General features: G+C 41.3%; 1 protein-coding gene across 5 annotated transcripts in view; it reads right to left on the reverse strand.

The window, feature by feature from the left end:
* Positions 1 to 16,853, reverse strand: part of NECAB1 (N-terminal EF-hand calcium binding protein 1) — a 60,166-nt gene that overhangs the window by 23,273 nt on the left and 20,040 nt on the right. For 4 of the 5 annotated variants that reach the window (XM_061448157.1, XM_061448156.1, XM_061448160.1 and 1 more), the window contains 2 exons: positions 8,995 to 9,020; positions 6,610 to 6,707 (listed from right to left, as the gene is read on the reverse strand). In XM_061448157.1, the coding sequence (XP_061304141.1) occupies positions 6,610 to 6,707; positions 8,995 to 9,020 (124 nt within the window). The remainder of the gene's footprint in view (positions 1 to 6,609; positions 6,708 to 8,994; positions 9,021 to 16,853) is intronic. The other variant, XM_061448159.1, reaches the window with a different exon arrangement.

Below are 16,853 nucleotides of genomic sequence, written 5' to 3' on the forward strand. Positions count from 1 at the left end.
CGTTTATCAAAGTATTTTATTTGGAATAAAATGCATGTTTCAGTTCTGCCTACAGAATTGGAACAGTGACAATCTCTACTAACCACTTGCAGTGACAACGTAAAAGCAAGGAAAAAAATAGGTAATCATGGGTGATTATAGGAGAATATTGATGTATAATTGTAATAGCATGCATCAAAACCACATAGTCTATCACTCTACTGGGATTACTGAAGAAGTAATATACTCCTACTGCAGTAATAGTATGTACAAAATTCATGCATGGATAAAAAAAAAACTTGTACTTAACTGCTGTTAAGTGCATCACACAGCTTGAGACAAGAAATTGTGTTTTATATCAGCAGGTAGCAGGGATATGTGTAATGCCATTGCTCCTGGAAGAGGTTTGTAAGGATTGCAAGGGAAAACATCAAAGCTGTTGGTGGTGGTTTTGATAGGTATTGACAGGAGAATGTCTAGGTTAAATGTTTCTTTTTCTGCTCCGAAGTTGATTCTATACATTTCTATGTTTAAAGGTATGGATAGTAACTTAATTAAGGGGTTTGGTTTTGGTTGGTTGCTTGCTTTTAAGTTCTGACTTAAAAGATCTTCTCTGCTACTAGCAGAATTTTGAGCATTGCCTCCTTCTCACACCGTAGGTATAAGACTTCACGAAAAAGATCAAAGAAGATCCCAAGAATTTTCATTACTCTGATGAGGAGCTAGAAGGAGAACCCTGACTTGCCCTAATAGTCACAATCTTAAATAGATTTCATAGATAGAAAATCCTATGAAATTAAATTCTAAAGCCTCATTTATTAATGTCTCTAGCTAAAATTAGCTGTTTATTCATAGGGTCATCTCTGCCTTTAGCAGGGTGCAACTGGTGATATATTTAGCCCTATCACCAGCATTCTTCTCTCACAAGTGGTGTTCCCAGGACTCAGTATTTGGGGCAGTTCTGTTTAGTATCTTTGCCAATGATCTGGATGAGGGGATCGAGTGCACCCTCAGTAACTTTGCAGATGACACCAAGTTGAGAGCAGGCGTGTTGATCTGCTGAAGGATAGGAAGGCTCTACAGAAGGATCTGAGCAGGCTAGATCAATGGGCTGTGGCCAACAGTATGACGTTCAACAAGGCAAAGCACCAGGTCCTGCACTTGGGCCACAACAACGCTGTGGAACACTCCAGGCTTGGGGAAGAGTGGCTGGAAAGTTGCCGACAGAAAAGGACCTGGGGGTGCCTATTGACCACCGCTGAACATGGGCCAGCTTGTGCCCAGGAGACCAAGAAGGTCAGTGGCATCCTGGCCTGTGTCAGAAATAGCATAGCCAGCAGGACTAAGTAAGTGATCATCCCCCTCTACTCGGCACTGGTGAGGCTGCACCTCACATCCTGTGTTCAGTTCTGGCCCCTCACTGCGGGGGAGACATTGAGGTGTTAGAGCGGGTCCAGAGAAGGGCAAAAGCTGTTGAAGGGTCTGGAGCAGAAGTCTGATGAGGAATGACTGAGGGAACTAGGAGTGTTTACTCTGGAGAAGAGAAGGCTCGGGGGGGACCTTATTGCTGTCTACAACTACCTGAAAGGAGAAATGGACTGAGGCTGGGGTTAGCCTCTTTCCCAGTTAACAAGTAATAGGAAAAGAAGAAATAGCCTCAAGTTGCCAAGGACAGGTGTGGTTTAGATTGGATAGTAGGGAAAATTTCTTCACAGAAAGAGTGTCAAGCACAGGAACAGGCTGCCCACAGAAGTGGTCAGTCACCACCCATGGAGGTATTTAAAAGATGTGTAGATGGGGCATTTAGGGACAAGGTTTAGTGGTGGAGTTGGCAGTGCTGGGTTAACAGTTGGATTTGATGATCTTAAAGGTCTTTTTCACTCTAAACAATTCAATGATTTTAGATTGACACTGACCTGAAAAAACTTTGTGATAAACATAAAAGAACAAATGAAGTAAATTCAAAGCCAGTGCATGAAACTTAATAACCATGATAAATAGAGTAATACTTGCCTTAGGTTATTCTGATGCAGTAGCTATTCATTACATTCATTCTGTGAAAGGTGCATTTGTAAAAAGTGCAATTTCAAAGAGAACAAGATTAGATTCTATGAAAACTGTTAATAAATTCTGCTCATATGCCCAATCTGGTGCTAGCCAATTTAACACAGATTATGTGAAAACAAAACTACAATTTGAAGCTCCATTTTTACTCAAACAGAATGTTAGCTGTGGCACTCTGTTGTAGACATATGCTTATCTAGCTTTTCTGCTTTTTTCCAGTTATTTTGTTTTGCAATATAATTTACATAATCACTACTGTTACTATTACTCAAATATGCAATTAAAAAATCTTGGTATTCTGGTTTATAATGGGTATCAACCCTCCACAGTGCAGCTATTTACATAATTACTATAAATGCACCATCAGTAACTAAATTGCATGTCCCTGTGTTACTCTTTCAGCTCCTGTAATCTTCTCTTTGACTAGCTCCTATTTTTAGATTATTCAAGAAGTTTTCCAGTAATAATAAGGCTGAATTAACTTCACTTAGCCTGGGTTTTTTTTTTTGAGCAAAGCAGAAAAATGTCTGATTTCATAGCAGCAAAGAATTAGACATGCTCTGTCAGTCCCCAAATCCAGCATCTTGCTGTCGCACACCACACACTGCCCTATCTTTTTGCAAGCAACATGTAAAAAGTAAAAAGTAGTTAGGTATTTTTTGCCCCCAAATGCTTAGAAGGATATTCCAGAATTTGATTACTCTATTGAATAAAATTTATCTTTCATTTCCATCCTAAACTTAATGTTATGTTTTTCATATTTAAACGCTGGATATAAACCAGTTGTGGTTACTGCTGCTTAAATGGTGTTTGCTAGTTCACCAAGTGTGGTCCCCAGCTATCACAGACAGCATATTTGCTGTCCTTCATTAAATAGCTGCAAAGGAGGGAAGAAAGTCCCTGCGAAGCAATTTCCTACTGACAGTCCTTCTTGCTTATTTCATTGTTCCCTTTACTTTAGATTTGAATTCCTCTTTTTTCTGTTCATAAATGTTTTCTATTGGATGTGTGAAAGTCCTGCTCAAGCCAAGTCACTGAAATCATGGAGCAGGAAACATGTCCCATCCTGGAACCCCCCTAGTCACTTTGCCACCAGCCAGCTGCGGTTAACTTTCACTAACACTGCAGTATAAGCTGCCCTCAGGAGCAGGGGGTTTAAAATCATCTGAAATGGTCCCTGCTTCCGCACAGGCCTCCGCTGCTAGCCATCACTGTGCAGGTGTCAGTGGGGACACATGGGAATACATCCTGGCTGGAAAATGAACCCATGCCATTGGCAAAACGGAAGGCAGAAAGCAGAAGAGGAGAGTGCTCTTCAGCTGGTGAAAAAATGTGAACTTTAAATGGGTGTTACAACTTTGATAAAAGGCACTGTCAGATCAGGGTAAGCCATCACCAAGTCTTCCTTTGTGATACAGTTCCTCTGAGCAGACACCCTTCAGACCTCAGAGCTATTCAAGTATCTAAACTTGAGTCTTGTGCCCTACAGAGACCCTCACTACCGGCTGCTGCCTCAGATGGGGGTCTCATTCTGCCCCTGGGTCTCTAGAGGGCCTGTGTGTATTCGTCAGGCCTGTGCAGACATGTTGGACATCCTTGAATACAGATTCTCTAAAATACCACTAGATGCTTGATTAAACCCCTGAATATTTCCGTATTGTCAACTTAACTGTATACAAAAGTTACATTTATAGTGATTAAATGAGCTTTTTCTAGTTTGCTGAGAACAGAATAGCCCACTACCACCAGCAGGTTGCATTTCCAATACGCTGTAGCAATACCAGAAATAGAGAAAAACTTGTTCTTACTGAATAAGTGCAATAAATAGCAACAATTTTATGGCTTGATACCTAAGGGAAGACATGTTCTTTTGTCTCTAAGTTTCTGATTTTCAGCATTCACAAGTCAACAGAACCAAGATATCAAGCACCTTAAAAAAAATGGTTTATTTTTATCTATTTGTAACATTACTCAGTGACAGATTTTCTGTGCTGTGGGTTGCAAAGTTTCTCTTTATTGTATTTATATGTGACTGCAAGCTACAGATTGTAATAAACATGCAGCTTGCTGAAAATGTTATGTTTATTTGGATAATAAAGCCCCAAGAGATTAAATATTTTAATTGCATATGCTTCTGTGTTTTGCTATAAAACATGTCAGGAAAAAAAGGCTTAAAGAAACAGCCTTCTAATGCCTTGTGAAGTTTTGCTGAGCCTAATTTGTAATGCTTCCTGTATATAAGATGAAGAAGAAATGAGATAAATAGAACTGTACCAGCTTGTACTTTCACCAGGAAAATATCAATCAGGCAGGTACAAGAAAATAATTGACACTACTGATTAATCTGTCCTCGGCACTCCTGTATAAGCAACTCACACAGACTCTTGACACAGGAGAAAAATTATCAAGTATCAAATGCCACAAATCCCTTGTAAAATCCTCAGATATGTGTTTCCCTTCCTTGTGTAAAGAAACATGAGGAAAGCAGTAGCAAAATGGAAGGTCTGTAGCTCCCCAAGCATCTTCTGGTAAGATGTTTTTTGTATTCAAAGTGTGTTGTTTGCAATGCAACTCAGTGGTTTTTGTGCTGAAATATGTTCCTTGCTATATCTATTTCTCTGCATTTTTAGATTAAGACTTTCCCATCAAGCAATGGAGCATGACGCACTCCTACCCTCACAAGGGCTTCCTGTCTGTTTAGTTTGGTTAAAAGGGATCAGGCCCTAGAATGGTGTAAGAAAGTCTGGTTTGAAAGTTTCTTGAACCTGCTAACACACTGGAATGTCTTCTCCCATAGATGACTTGGTATGTCTGCTTTCAGATAGCACAGGACTGGAAAAATGGAGAAAAGCTCAGTGCAATAAAGGTGTGCTGACAACCGTTTCAAACCACAGAAGGCAATAAAATACATAGAAATTATCCTGCAATTACCTTGCAGGAATCAGTTATTTGCTAATGTGTTGGATTAAAAGTATCTGTATGTGGAAATAATTTGGAGTGATGGGAACAATTTGGTTGATCTTGATTTAAATCCAGGAATCTATAGCCAAGCCAAACTCTGGTTGCTCTTGGTGGAAGATTATATTGGGTTTGTGTGGTAATGTTTGGGGGGGGGTGGTGGTGGGGGGTGGTATACATTTTATGGGGTTTTCATCTGTATCTCTGTCTGCATCTGGAATAAGGTGGGTTTATAGATTAAATTTTTCAGACATGCCAAACCACTGTTCAGCTTTTCATTCAAAACTGACATCTTCCTTCTCTGGGGTTTCCTTGGAAACTGAAGCTGAAAAATTTTTGCTAGGGCTTCAATTCCACAGCTGCCCCCCTCATGCACAGTATCTACTGGGTACGGGCAACTCAAATTAGTAGGAGAACACAGACTTTGCATTGGAAGGACTGAGTGGTGATTGTTTATCAGACTCTAAGCTGGATAAATGAAATGATCATTATTCCAAGTGGCTTCTTCTTCCTTCCAAATACATAAGACTGAATGAGCTGCTGACCTGAAGTGGCATGCACTCTGGGAAAATTTAGCAGAGACTCCTAGTTAGAGGTGCTGAGCTTTCTCTACCCCACAAAAAGTCAGAGGGGATGGAAACCTCACACCAACCCTGAGGACTGGTAATTTGTAATCAGCCCCACACTCTGCAGAGTGGAGTTCAGGTTCAGTCTCAGAAGTTTTTACTTTTCATTTTTCACAGGAGAATTTGGTCCTGCCCATTGGAAACAGACTCAGACACTGTACATATACACAGCATGTCTTTGTAGCTCTCAAAGTGTAAGTCTTCAATTCTGGTTTGTTTTTTTTTCCCTTTCCTACATATGAATTTTTAAACTAGATGTTGGCTTAGAAGATAGTAACAAATGCTCCCATTACTCAGTGACTACTCAAAGGCCCAGGTGACTACAGTGGCAGAGCAGTAACAAAACTTTATTTTGCACTGGGAGAGGAAACCCAGGCCTTGCTCTGGATTCATACCGCTGTCCATTCATAACTAGACCACCCATTTCTGAGGACCTGCTTGTTTATGCTGGGGAGTTAACTTAAGCTAGGAGCTACATCACATCTTGTGTGTCGGTGGTGAAGCGCATCATTTGTCCATGACATCCCAATATGCTAACTCGCTTTTGCTGCACCCCCAGCCCTATCACAGTAGTGGGAGGGGTAGAGCAGCTCTGGTGAGCACCTGGTGCCCAGGCAGGGTCAACACGACACAATTATTTTCTTCAAATTCAGGCTGTTTCCAGATGTTGATATGCTGATGACGTTTACCCACATCTGGATATGGAACCCTCCTTTGGTACAATTTGAAGAATGTTCTTCAGATATCTTTCAAAGATAATTGTAGTTCTATCCAAACTGTAATACTTTGCAAACAGAGCTTTACAGCTTTGAAACTCAGCCATTTAGACAAGCCATTTCCTATTGGGCTTTTGCTACAAACATTCATATTTGGAAGAACTTAAATATGAATTAGTAACTTTACCTACATAAGGAAAATACTGGATACACATTCAAGTAAACAAAGTATAAAATGTAAAGAAAATTCCACAATTTTTACTCACTTTCTTTGTTTTGTCCATTGCTTTCAGTATGGTTATGTTTAAGTCTTCCAAGACTGATAAAACATTTTCATACTCTCCTAAGTGCTGGGAAAAGTATTCTAAAGGAAGAAAACCCATGTCAGCTATTAACAAAAAATCGATGTTTCATGAAATACCAATTTTATTATGTCTGAGTTCAGTTATGGTGTTATTAACTAAACATATAAAATGAACAAGATTTACAATGAAAATGATGATTTTTTTTTCTTCAAAATCATTCCCAGAGTACTTAAAAATATTATAAGCAGTGTTTAAAAATATTTTCCTTCAATAAATGAGTTGCCAAATTGACAGAAATTTAAAATGTCAGTTTAAGAGCTGAAACAGACCAACAAAATATCTGCATTTTCTTTCTAAACTGGATTTCCAGTCTAATAGTTTAATTTACAGTTACTAGCAGGAAATAAAGTTTTCACGTGTAAGTACCTAATCTGATTATCTCCATATAAAAATGAGTAATTCTCAAAAAGCCCTTAGAGGACATATGATCAAGGGGGATCTGCTGTGAGCTGGGGTCAAGTCAGAAATTAAGAGACCATGAGCTGGCCAGATAAGCTTCTAGTCCCAGGTACTGTGATGATATTTTCAACGAGTATGATGTATGCAAAATGATTTTAACAAAAATAATGGAAATAACATAAGTTGTGGGATATCCTTACATAGGTGCTCAAAGGAAAGGACATTTTAACAGAAAGAGCTGATGTAAAATTGGGGTGCATAACTCAAAGGCATTACAATGAGAGGAGGAGGCAAACGTGGGAAATCATGACTCAAATTCCCATTTGGCCAATGTGATGAGACACAATAGAGAGAGGCACAGAGGGGAAAAAACATGAAAAACAGTAAAGCTAGAGACTGTGTTAGACAAGGTACTTGGACATCAAATCACCTGGAAGAGCATAAAAACCAACATCTTAGTAACAGAAGAACAGAAGCTCATCTAAGTAATAGGAAGAACAACATTAGATGGGATCTTTCTGAATTAACAAATAGCAATACTTTGAGGCTTTTTAGAGGTCAGCATGAACTTCTTGAGGGAGTCACGAAACATAAGGTTTCAAAGACACTGAAACATAACCTGGTATTGCTGAAAGATTGAATGAAATTATTTAGAACAAAAATGTATTGTGAATTAGCATCCTGGAAATGAAGCTCCATTTCTGACAACTCAAGTAACTCAGAAAGAACTGTATAATCACTAGGTTAAACATGTGTTCAGTAAACTCAGTACCAGGTTCACAGATGAGAAACACCCTAGTTAGCAACCTGTGAAAGATTTAAAAGGCAGCTGAAGTAGCCCATGTTTAACAAAAACAGAACAACCATCAGGGTGACATCCCCATCCCCAACCCCAACCCCAGCTCTCTGGCCCTGTAAGCCTCCAGGGGCACATCAAGAGCAGTAAAACTCTCATGGAACAAGGCCACCTGCCTTCCTTGGCCAGTTTTATCTAATTTTGGCCAGATGTTCAACCAGAAGTCATCACAGCCCAAGTCACTTCACTTGAGTCGCTTGCCATGTATTTACAAGCCATAGGCTGAGTAGGTTCTTGGTCATGGGTTGAGTCACTGTGTGTGTGAGTAAGTGAGCTGGCATTGAACTTGACAGTATTTTCAGCTTTTATAAGTCTTTAACATCACTGGCCAATGGAACAGTTATTAGGCTGTCATCTTTCCCTCAGAAATAGTCTGGTTTTAACAAGCATAACTGGATTTTTTTGGATGTTTTGTGGGAGGACTTGCAGAAATTCTCTGTGGATTGTTTTCTGCTACAAACAGCACTCCTAAATCAGGTGCTGTAAGAAATTATAGCTCAGAATGTGGTACAGAAATGGGTAACTGGGCCTCGCAAGAGGGTTCTTTTCCTTGTGGGGAAGGATGATAGAACTTGTCAAACTGCTGTTATCACTGGCTCAAGTTGGAGGGACACAAGGAATTTTCTTCCAGTGGGTTACTAATATGACAATCTCTTTCATAATTGCCAAAGCATACCTCTGAAAGTGATAAACCAACTAGAAAAAAATATCTCACATGAAAGGGAAATAAAATAAGAGTTATCTGTCTATCAGAACAGATCTTGAAGCTCAGAGAATGTGAAGTAGTGATTAGGAAAAACATTTTCAAAGTAACTTCTGCAAGTAATGGATGACAGAGTGTAAAAAGGCTGCAAGTCATCTTCATTTTCCCAGGAGTTCTTTCAATTGAAACTATTTTCTATTTGAGCTACAAAGATTAAACAGGGAAAAAAAATCGTATCACATGATACGTTCACTTGCGCAGGGCTGCCAAAGGCATAGATTATTCTAGAACACACAGATTATGTACTCTTGCCCAAAAAGGAACTTACCGCAGAGCTCTTCTGTGTCAAGGTTGCTGGAAAGATAAGAGTATAGAAGGTTAGTAAGATTAGTAATTTATTTTTGTTGGATTGGTAAACAGTAGGACTTAAAGATTAGCCTGACTCAAGGATCAGCCTCCCTATCTGGGCTGTAGCAGGAGATGTGAGTGCCTGGCTCTTGCTGGCCTTGCTCTTCTGCCCTGGGGAGACTTGTCCTAAGCTGAAGGCAAAAGCTGTGCTGCAGCCTTTCTGAAGGTGGTTGCGGGTACAGTCTCCCTTCCCAATCATAGACTTGTTTGGGTTGGAAAGGACCTTAAGATCATCCAGTTCCTACCCCCTCCCATGGGCAGGGGCACCTTCCACTAGACCAGGGTGCATGCTCCCACTGGCACCTTCCTGCTCACCAACAACCCTCTTTGGGGTTCCTCCCCCAGGCTTTGTGAATAATGGTGCAGAGTCATTGCTCTTTAGGCTTTACACACTTGGTACCAGTGCTGGCAGAAATCCATCTAAACACCAGAAATAGTTTGGGGACTTTCTCCCCCCATCTTTCTGCCCCTACTCCTTTTCTGTTGTTGTGCTGGACAGCGTGGCTCAGAGAGCTTAATTCTCCGTGCTAAATGAGGGAAAACTTGGTAACTTTCTCCTGTTTACAATCTGCACTCTGCAATAGGGTTCCATTAGAGAGACAGTACAGTCAGAGGATAAAACCAGACATAGCCCATCAGCATACATAGTTCCTAAGAATTTCTGGACATAGAAAACCATTTAATCAGTACTACAGCAAAATTAGTGATGTAAAAAGCATAGCTATATTGCCATATTTCCATGCCAACATTATTAAAATACATAAATACATTAAAGTATCATACAATTTAAAGCTGTTCACTTGAAAAAGACTTCATCTTGATCAACTCTAACTCTTAAGCAGTATTTTCTCTTTGAGGCCTTAACAGTTGAAACAAAAAACATTTGACCTACAGTTCGGTTCTGAAAGTTAGCACATTGACTCTCTTCCAAGGAGGAGAAGAAACTGATTATTAAAGAAACTTAAAAGCATGAACATCCTTCTTGAATCTTGCTGAGGGGTGAATACTGAATGGCTTATTGCACTTAGGGTTTTTTCACTTATCTTTTTAATGGGATTTTTTTATTGACCTTTTAATAAAATGATGACACAGTGTTATCTTAAAGTCAGTTTCAACAATGTTAACTCCCATACATCTGGCTATTATTTCATGAAGGAGAGAAACCAACAGAAATTATATGATCCTGAGTTGTTACAAACTTGCATACTCAGGGCTATAAAGACTTCTGAACACTTTTAACTGATTATGTAAATGAGAATTTCCTACAACTTTTATTAATTGAAGGTGACCTTATCTGCATTTGAACAGGCCAAGCTGAATGGCTGCAAATGAGTCTTGCATCTGATTTTTCCAGGGGCCCTGGTGGCAGGTATAATTCATGGTCTGTAAGAACGGTGCTGAAGCTGAGAAACTTAACTCTTGGATCAACAAAGTATGTGATGGGGAAAAGTGTCTGTGACTCCTCAAGGCTGTTCACCAAAGATCACAGCTGCATCCATTATCAAATGTGTCTCTTCAACCACTTCTACAGTTCAGCAGTCATTTTTGGAACAGTCCAGACATTCACTTTTTGAAGGCAAACTGAAACCCTGAAAGGCGGAAAATTGCCTGAGTCAAAGGCAGTGACAGAATAACATTAAATGACAGAATTCACTGTTATAATGTCTGCTCTTTCTCATTGTCCCTGCATTTTCTGCCCCTTCACATCACCAGCCCTAGTGCATTCTCTCTTAATGGACAGCTTGATAACTGTGTTTTAAACAGCCTTTCACACTGCTTAGCAATTTGAATTCATGTTCCCTTTTCAAAATTCATATTGAAATCCATTCTGGTCCTTGTTTTTCTGCAATATCCTCAGCAGTGTGGTAGTGATATAGTAAGGGAGTGGTTCAGAGGCTTTCAATGTTGAGGTCACGAGAACATTGCTGTTATTCCTATTGACATGAGCAACACAGCTGCAAATGGACTACATGCGAAAATGGTAAAGTATTTAGCTGCTGAATTTATTTTCAGTTAGAAATGGGCACCTGAATAGTGAGAAAATTATTATTCAATGTGATTTATGCAGCAGCTTTCAAGAAGCCTGTGACAGAAAGCAGAAATGACATAAAGAGCATGGATGCCAGTTTAACATACTCATAGTATTTCCTTTTCTATTACAAACACCCTCTGAGGCTCCATTGTTCTTGACATTCTGTTTGAAAGGGATGCTCATCTATGCAGGGAAACTATAATTTCTTGTCACTGATTATTTCATTTGCTCAGAAATAATAACATGCTGCTTTAAACAGAGTCATGAACAAACCTAGGAGTTCTTTTTCTGTATACAAACAATTTTGAGCTCCCTGCAGTATGCTACAGAAACAACTGAAGAAGTCTGAAATATATGTAATAGTACAGCAGTAAGGTGCACACCAGAGGGCTGCTTCTGCATCTCAGTACTCAGGTTTATACTTGGCACCTGTTAATCATTTCAATGGGCGTGTATGCCAAGGATGCTTCTGTTTAGACCTATAATCTGGTAATGCTGAACATGTTATTTGCAGTATTTGCTGGATGACTCACATCCAGCACTCCATTCATGATAAGCACCTGAGGCAGAGGGTGCAGCCAAATGCATTCACGTCATGTCAACATGATAATTTTTCAAACGTGCTCTCAGTTTTCTTCCTGAGTACTAAATGCAGCCATTTTGCACATCTGGCTTTGTGTCAAAAAATGTCTTCTACCTAATATGAGCTATTGTTAGAGGACTGTTGTAAATATTCCACTGAGCAGTCCTGATTGTTGCAACATTGATCGTACCTGTTGCTCAGTGACAGAAGCTTTAAGCAAATTCACTTCAGTGAACCATGGCAGAAGTGCCTATTAGTGATACCTCTGGAAGAAGCTCAAAATATAGTAGTTTAAAGCAGCTGTGATCACGCTCTTGTTCTGCCCACCACAGTCAGGTGTGAACTGGGGCCAGCCAGGGAGGAGGGAAGGTTAAAGCTATTCCACCCGTCCACTGGTGTGAATTCATCAGTCCACAGCCCAATCCACTGACCTGACACATACTGTTCTCTGGAAGAAAAGGCACCTCTAGGCAGAGGTACCAGCAGAAGATCTGTATATTTTCTCTGGACCACAAGAAGAGGCAGTGGCATCTCTTCAATACAGGAATTATATATAAATCATGGACTCTAGTGCCTAAAGAAGCTATTTTATTGAAGAATCCAATATATGAAAGACTTTCTGAACTAACTTAATTTAGGAAATTCATTGCCATGAGTATCATAGCTGGAGAAGGATAGCACTTTCTTCTTCAGGTCTCTCTTCATTCTCAGATATAAGACAGACTTATTTCAGAGGCTTAAACCAGCCCTATTTTTCGGGTCCCATTTGCACGTCTCTTTGCTAAATTTGGTTTCAGGGAGGAAAGTTCAAGGCTGGTATCTCCTATTGTTAAGTAGAAGCATATAATTTGTGACTGAAAGGAATTAAATGTTACTTAGACTGTGCAACTGAATAGACATGCATGGACAATATCAGCCAAAAAGATGTAAGCTCTTTGCAACAAGAAAGCCTGCATACCATCCCACTTCAAGTCAGCAAAATGAGACATGTACGCCAAGACTAGAAAAGGGAGAAGAGGAAGAAGAGGTAAAAGTGGGACAGAGCTCCTGGGACTCGTCCTTGGGAAACCAGACTTGCTGCTGCCCTGAGGCCACCTCTGCTCTTCAACCCCAGGGCTCGCTGGGCTGTGCAGCTTCTGGGCTTCTAAAGGCAGTAACCAGCTTGGCTCTCTGGGCTGTGACACACTTTGTGTGTGGCAGGACTACAGAACAGAATAAAGTTTTTTTTTTTTCCTGACTAACAATTCATCTGAAATAGAAGCCCCAAACTAGTCCTTTGATAGGCAGTGATTCACAGGAATGTGATGACTACATAGCTGGCTAGTCACCTTAATCATCCAAGCTGTAACAGTCTCTGTGTTGCTAAACGTATCTTAATGATACTATTAAAAGTTGCAGTGCATGATAAAATCTGTAGATAGCTGTACAAGGGCTGCAGTGCTATGATTTTTGAGGAGATGTGAGGCAATACCATGGTGGTTTTTTTTTGCCTCAAGGAGCAAATTTCAGAGTTTTCACCCTGTAGAAGCTGATGTTACAAATTCTAGTTCTGTCCCCAGATTTTTTTTTGAAACTGTGTTTATTTATTGTTATACAAAATTATTTATTGATACACAAAATGTTTATTTTGTTTATTAAACTCCTTGGAAATGCACATGTTGATAGACGCAACAAACCTGCTGTGGTTCTTTAGGAAACCCAGATTATGGAAGGGACTAGGCCCTCAGACTACACCTACCATTAAGCAATGAGCACACTGCTTGGAAGCCAGTGTTATCTTCTGAAGAACTGAACTGATTCTAGGTCAACTATATTTAGGTCAATGCAACTGAAACTCCTCATTACAGTTTGATCTTCCCACTGTAAGTGATTCTCATTTTTTTTTTCTGCAGAAAGCTGAATTTCCCATTAAAAATAACCATTCATATGGAAAATCTCCAAGCAACTCTATTTGCAACTTGTCTTTCTGACCAGAGGATCTGTTAGCATCAGTACTTGTGTAAATCGTTCTCACTGAACTTGTTTTGTTCAGTCATGAAATATCAAACTATATAATCAGCTCACAGTCTGACCAGTCTCTTGTCTTTTTCTCTGTTCTTCATTTCTAACTGATTTATATAGCTTTGTTTTGGAAAGTGATAGTTAAAACTAATAGCTGCAATTGTGTCTCTTAAACAGTAGCAAACACGCCTTTCTGATGTCAGTGCTGCACCATACGCCTGAAATTCTTATTCAGTCTAAAAAATCTGGTTTAAAAAAAACACTCAAAACCCACTGTATTATTTTACCCACTGTATTATTTTACCCGCTGTATTGTTTTAGTAATGCAATTTTTTTGCATTCAATAATTCCTTTTTAGAAAAGCATTTTCACTCACCTGCAGTTCAACTAATTAAAAAGCCTGTCTGTATCTCACGCTGTTTTTAATAAATCTTTTTTTTCTTCACTGTACTTATAAGTTTATTATTCTTTTCTGTGTACTTGTATTGAACCATGATAAATCAGCAATAGCATGATTTAAATACGCCTTCCAACTGAAACAAAAGAAACCCATCCCAGGCACAGATAATGTCGTGGTTTAAACCCAGTCAGGTAACTTGTTCACTCACTCCCAGTGAGTGGTGCCGAGCTGACAACAATCGAGGTCCGTGTCCGTCTCCCCTCCCCCCCCGCACCGGGGCTCTCCCCTTCCCCGCTCCCGGAGGAACGGGGAGGAGGATCGAGAGAGTGCAACTCCTACGGGTTGAGACAAGAACAGTCCAGCAACAAATCACCACCGCTACTATCAGCTAAAACAATGATAAGGGAAAATAACAAGGGAAGAGAATACGATACCACCGGCCAAGAAAGCGAGTTCCACCCGGAAGCCCCTGTCCTTCCGGGTAACTCCCAGTTACCCCCCCACCCCGGGCATGACGTGCTGTGGTATGGAATACCTCCCCGGCTAGCCCGGGTCAGGCGCCCCATCTCTGCTTCCTCACAGCTTCCCCTCCTCCCTGGCAGAGCATGAGCCTCACAGAGTCCTTGGTCAGGGTAAACATCACTTAGCAACAACCGAAAACATCGGCTTCACCAACACTGTTCTCAAGCTAGAAGTCAAAACACAGCACTGCACCAGTTAACACAAAGGAAAAACATGACTGCTACTGCTGAACCCAGGACATTATCCACCCCTTATTCCATACCATTCACGTCATCCTCAGATCCCACATTTCAATACACTATCCCACATATATACATCCATATACATACAGACCAAGAGGAAAAGATCATTTTCTTAGTGCATGGACCAATCCCTATAATGCTGCCGAGTCCATTCGGTCCATGATGGTCAAAGTTCATTCTCTGTTGGGATGATGGCTGGAGGGAAGTCAGGGCCAGTCGCTGGTGACCTGGAGACATCTAGTTGATGGGCTATAAAAGCATTACACAGCAGGCAACAGCATACAATTGAGTTCACTGGCTGTTTTCCCCTAAAATCAAATCCCCTTGAGGTATACATCGGACTTCCCCATCTTCCCGCATTACCCACCAAGTATATCCAGGTGCCTGAGCAAAAGCAATCCCACGAGTGGGTTTGCCTTTACCTGAAGCAGGAATAACCCAGACTGTCTTCCCCAGCAAATTCTTCATATGCACCACGGGAACTTTGTCCCCCTCTACAATATGTAAAAGTTCTGACGGGGCTGGGCCAGCCCTGCTGGCAGATCCTCTGGTATTGACCAACCAGGTGGCCTTTGGTAAATGTGTATCCCAATGCTTGAAAGTTCCCCCACCCATTGCTCTCAGTGTAGTTTTTAAGAGCCCATTGTACTGTTCGATTTTCCCAGAGGCTGGTGCATGGTAGGGGATGTGATATACCCACTCAATGCCATGCTCTTTGGCCCAAATATCTATAAGGTTATTTCGGAATGAGTCCCATTGTCTGACTCAATTCTCTCTGGGGTGCCGTGTCGCCACAAAATCTGTTTCTCAAGGCCCAGGATGGTGTTCCGGGCAGTGGCATGGGGCACAGCGTATGTTTCCAGCCACCTGGTGGTTGCTTCCACCATGGTAATCACATGGCGCTTGCCTTGGTGGGCTGGTGGCAGTGTGATATAGTCAATCTGCCAGGCCTCCCCATATTTATACTTCAACCATCGTCTTCCATACCAAAGAGGCTTTAACCGCTTGGCTTGTTTAATTGCAGCACATGTTTCACACTCATGAATAACCTGGGCAATAGTGTCCATTGTTAAGTCCACCCCTCGGTCACGGGCCCATCTATATGTTGCATCTCTACCCTGATGGCCTGAAGTGTCATGGGCCCACCGGGCCAAAAATAATTCACCTTTATGTTGCCAATCTAAGTCCATCTGAGCCACTTCAATCTTAGCCGCTTTATCCACTTGTTGGTTGTTCTGGTGTTCCTCAGTGGCCCGACTCTTGGGTACATGGGCATCTACATGACGTACCTTCACCACCAGGTTCTGCACCCTGGCAGCAATATCTTCCCACAGTGCAGCAGCCCAGATGGGTTTACCTCTGCATTGCCAGTTGCTCTGCTTCCATTGCTTCAACCACCCCCACAGGGCATTTGCCACCATCCATGAGTCAGTATAGAGATAAAGTACTGGCCACTTTTCTCGTTCAGCAATGTCCAGGGCCAGCTGGATGGCTTTCACCTCGGCAAACTGACTCGATTCACCCTCTCCGTCAGCAGTTTCTGCAACTTGTCGTCCAGGACTCCATACAGCTGCCTTCCATCTCCGATGCTTTCCCACAATACGGCAAGAGCCATCAGTAAACAAGGCATACATAGTTTATTATATGGTGGGGCCTCTTCAGCGCGCCTCACCTCCTCCTCTGGTGACATTCCGAAATCTTTGCCCTCTGGCCAGTCCATGATGACTTCTAGAATGCCTGGACGACTGGGATTTCCTATTCGAGTTCGTTGTGTAATTAGTGAAGCCCATTTACTCCATGTAGCATCAGTTGCATGATGTGTAGAGGAGACCCTGCCTTTGAACATCCAGCTCAACACGGGCAGCCGGGGTGCCCAGAGGAGCTGTGCTTCAGTGCCAATCACTTCCGAAGCAGCTCGAACCCCTTCATAGGCTGCCAGTATCTCTTTCTCAGTTGGGGTATAGCTGGCCTCAGATCCCTTATATCCCCGACTCCAAAA

The sequence above is a fragment of the Pezoporus flaviventris genome, unplaced genomic scaffold (assembly GCF_033815535.1).
Source record: "Pezoporus flaviventris isolate CSIRO_AGI_PZ_B2104156 unplaced genomic scaffold, CSIRO_AGI_Pfla_v1 ptg000007l, whole genome shotgun sequence".
Lineage (NCBI taxonomy): Eukaryota > Metazoa > Chordata > Aves > Psittaciformes > Psittacidae > Pezoporus > Pezoporus flaviventris.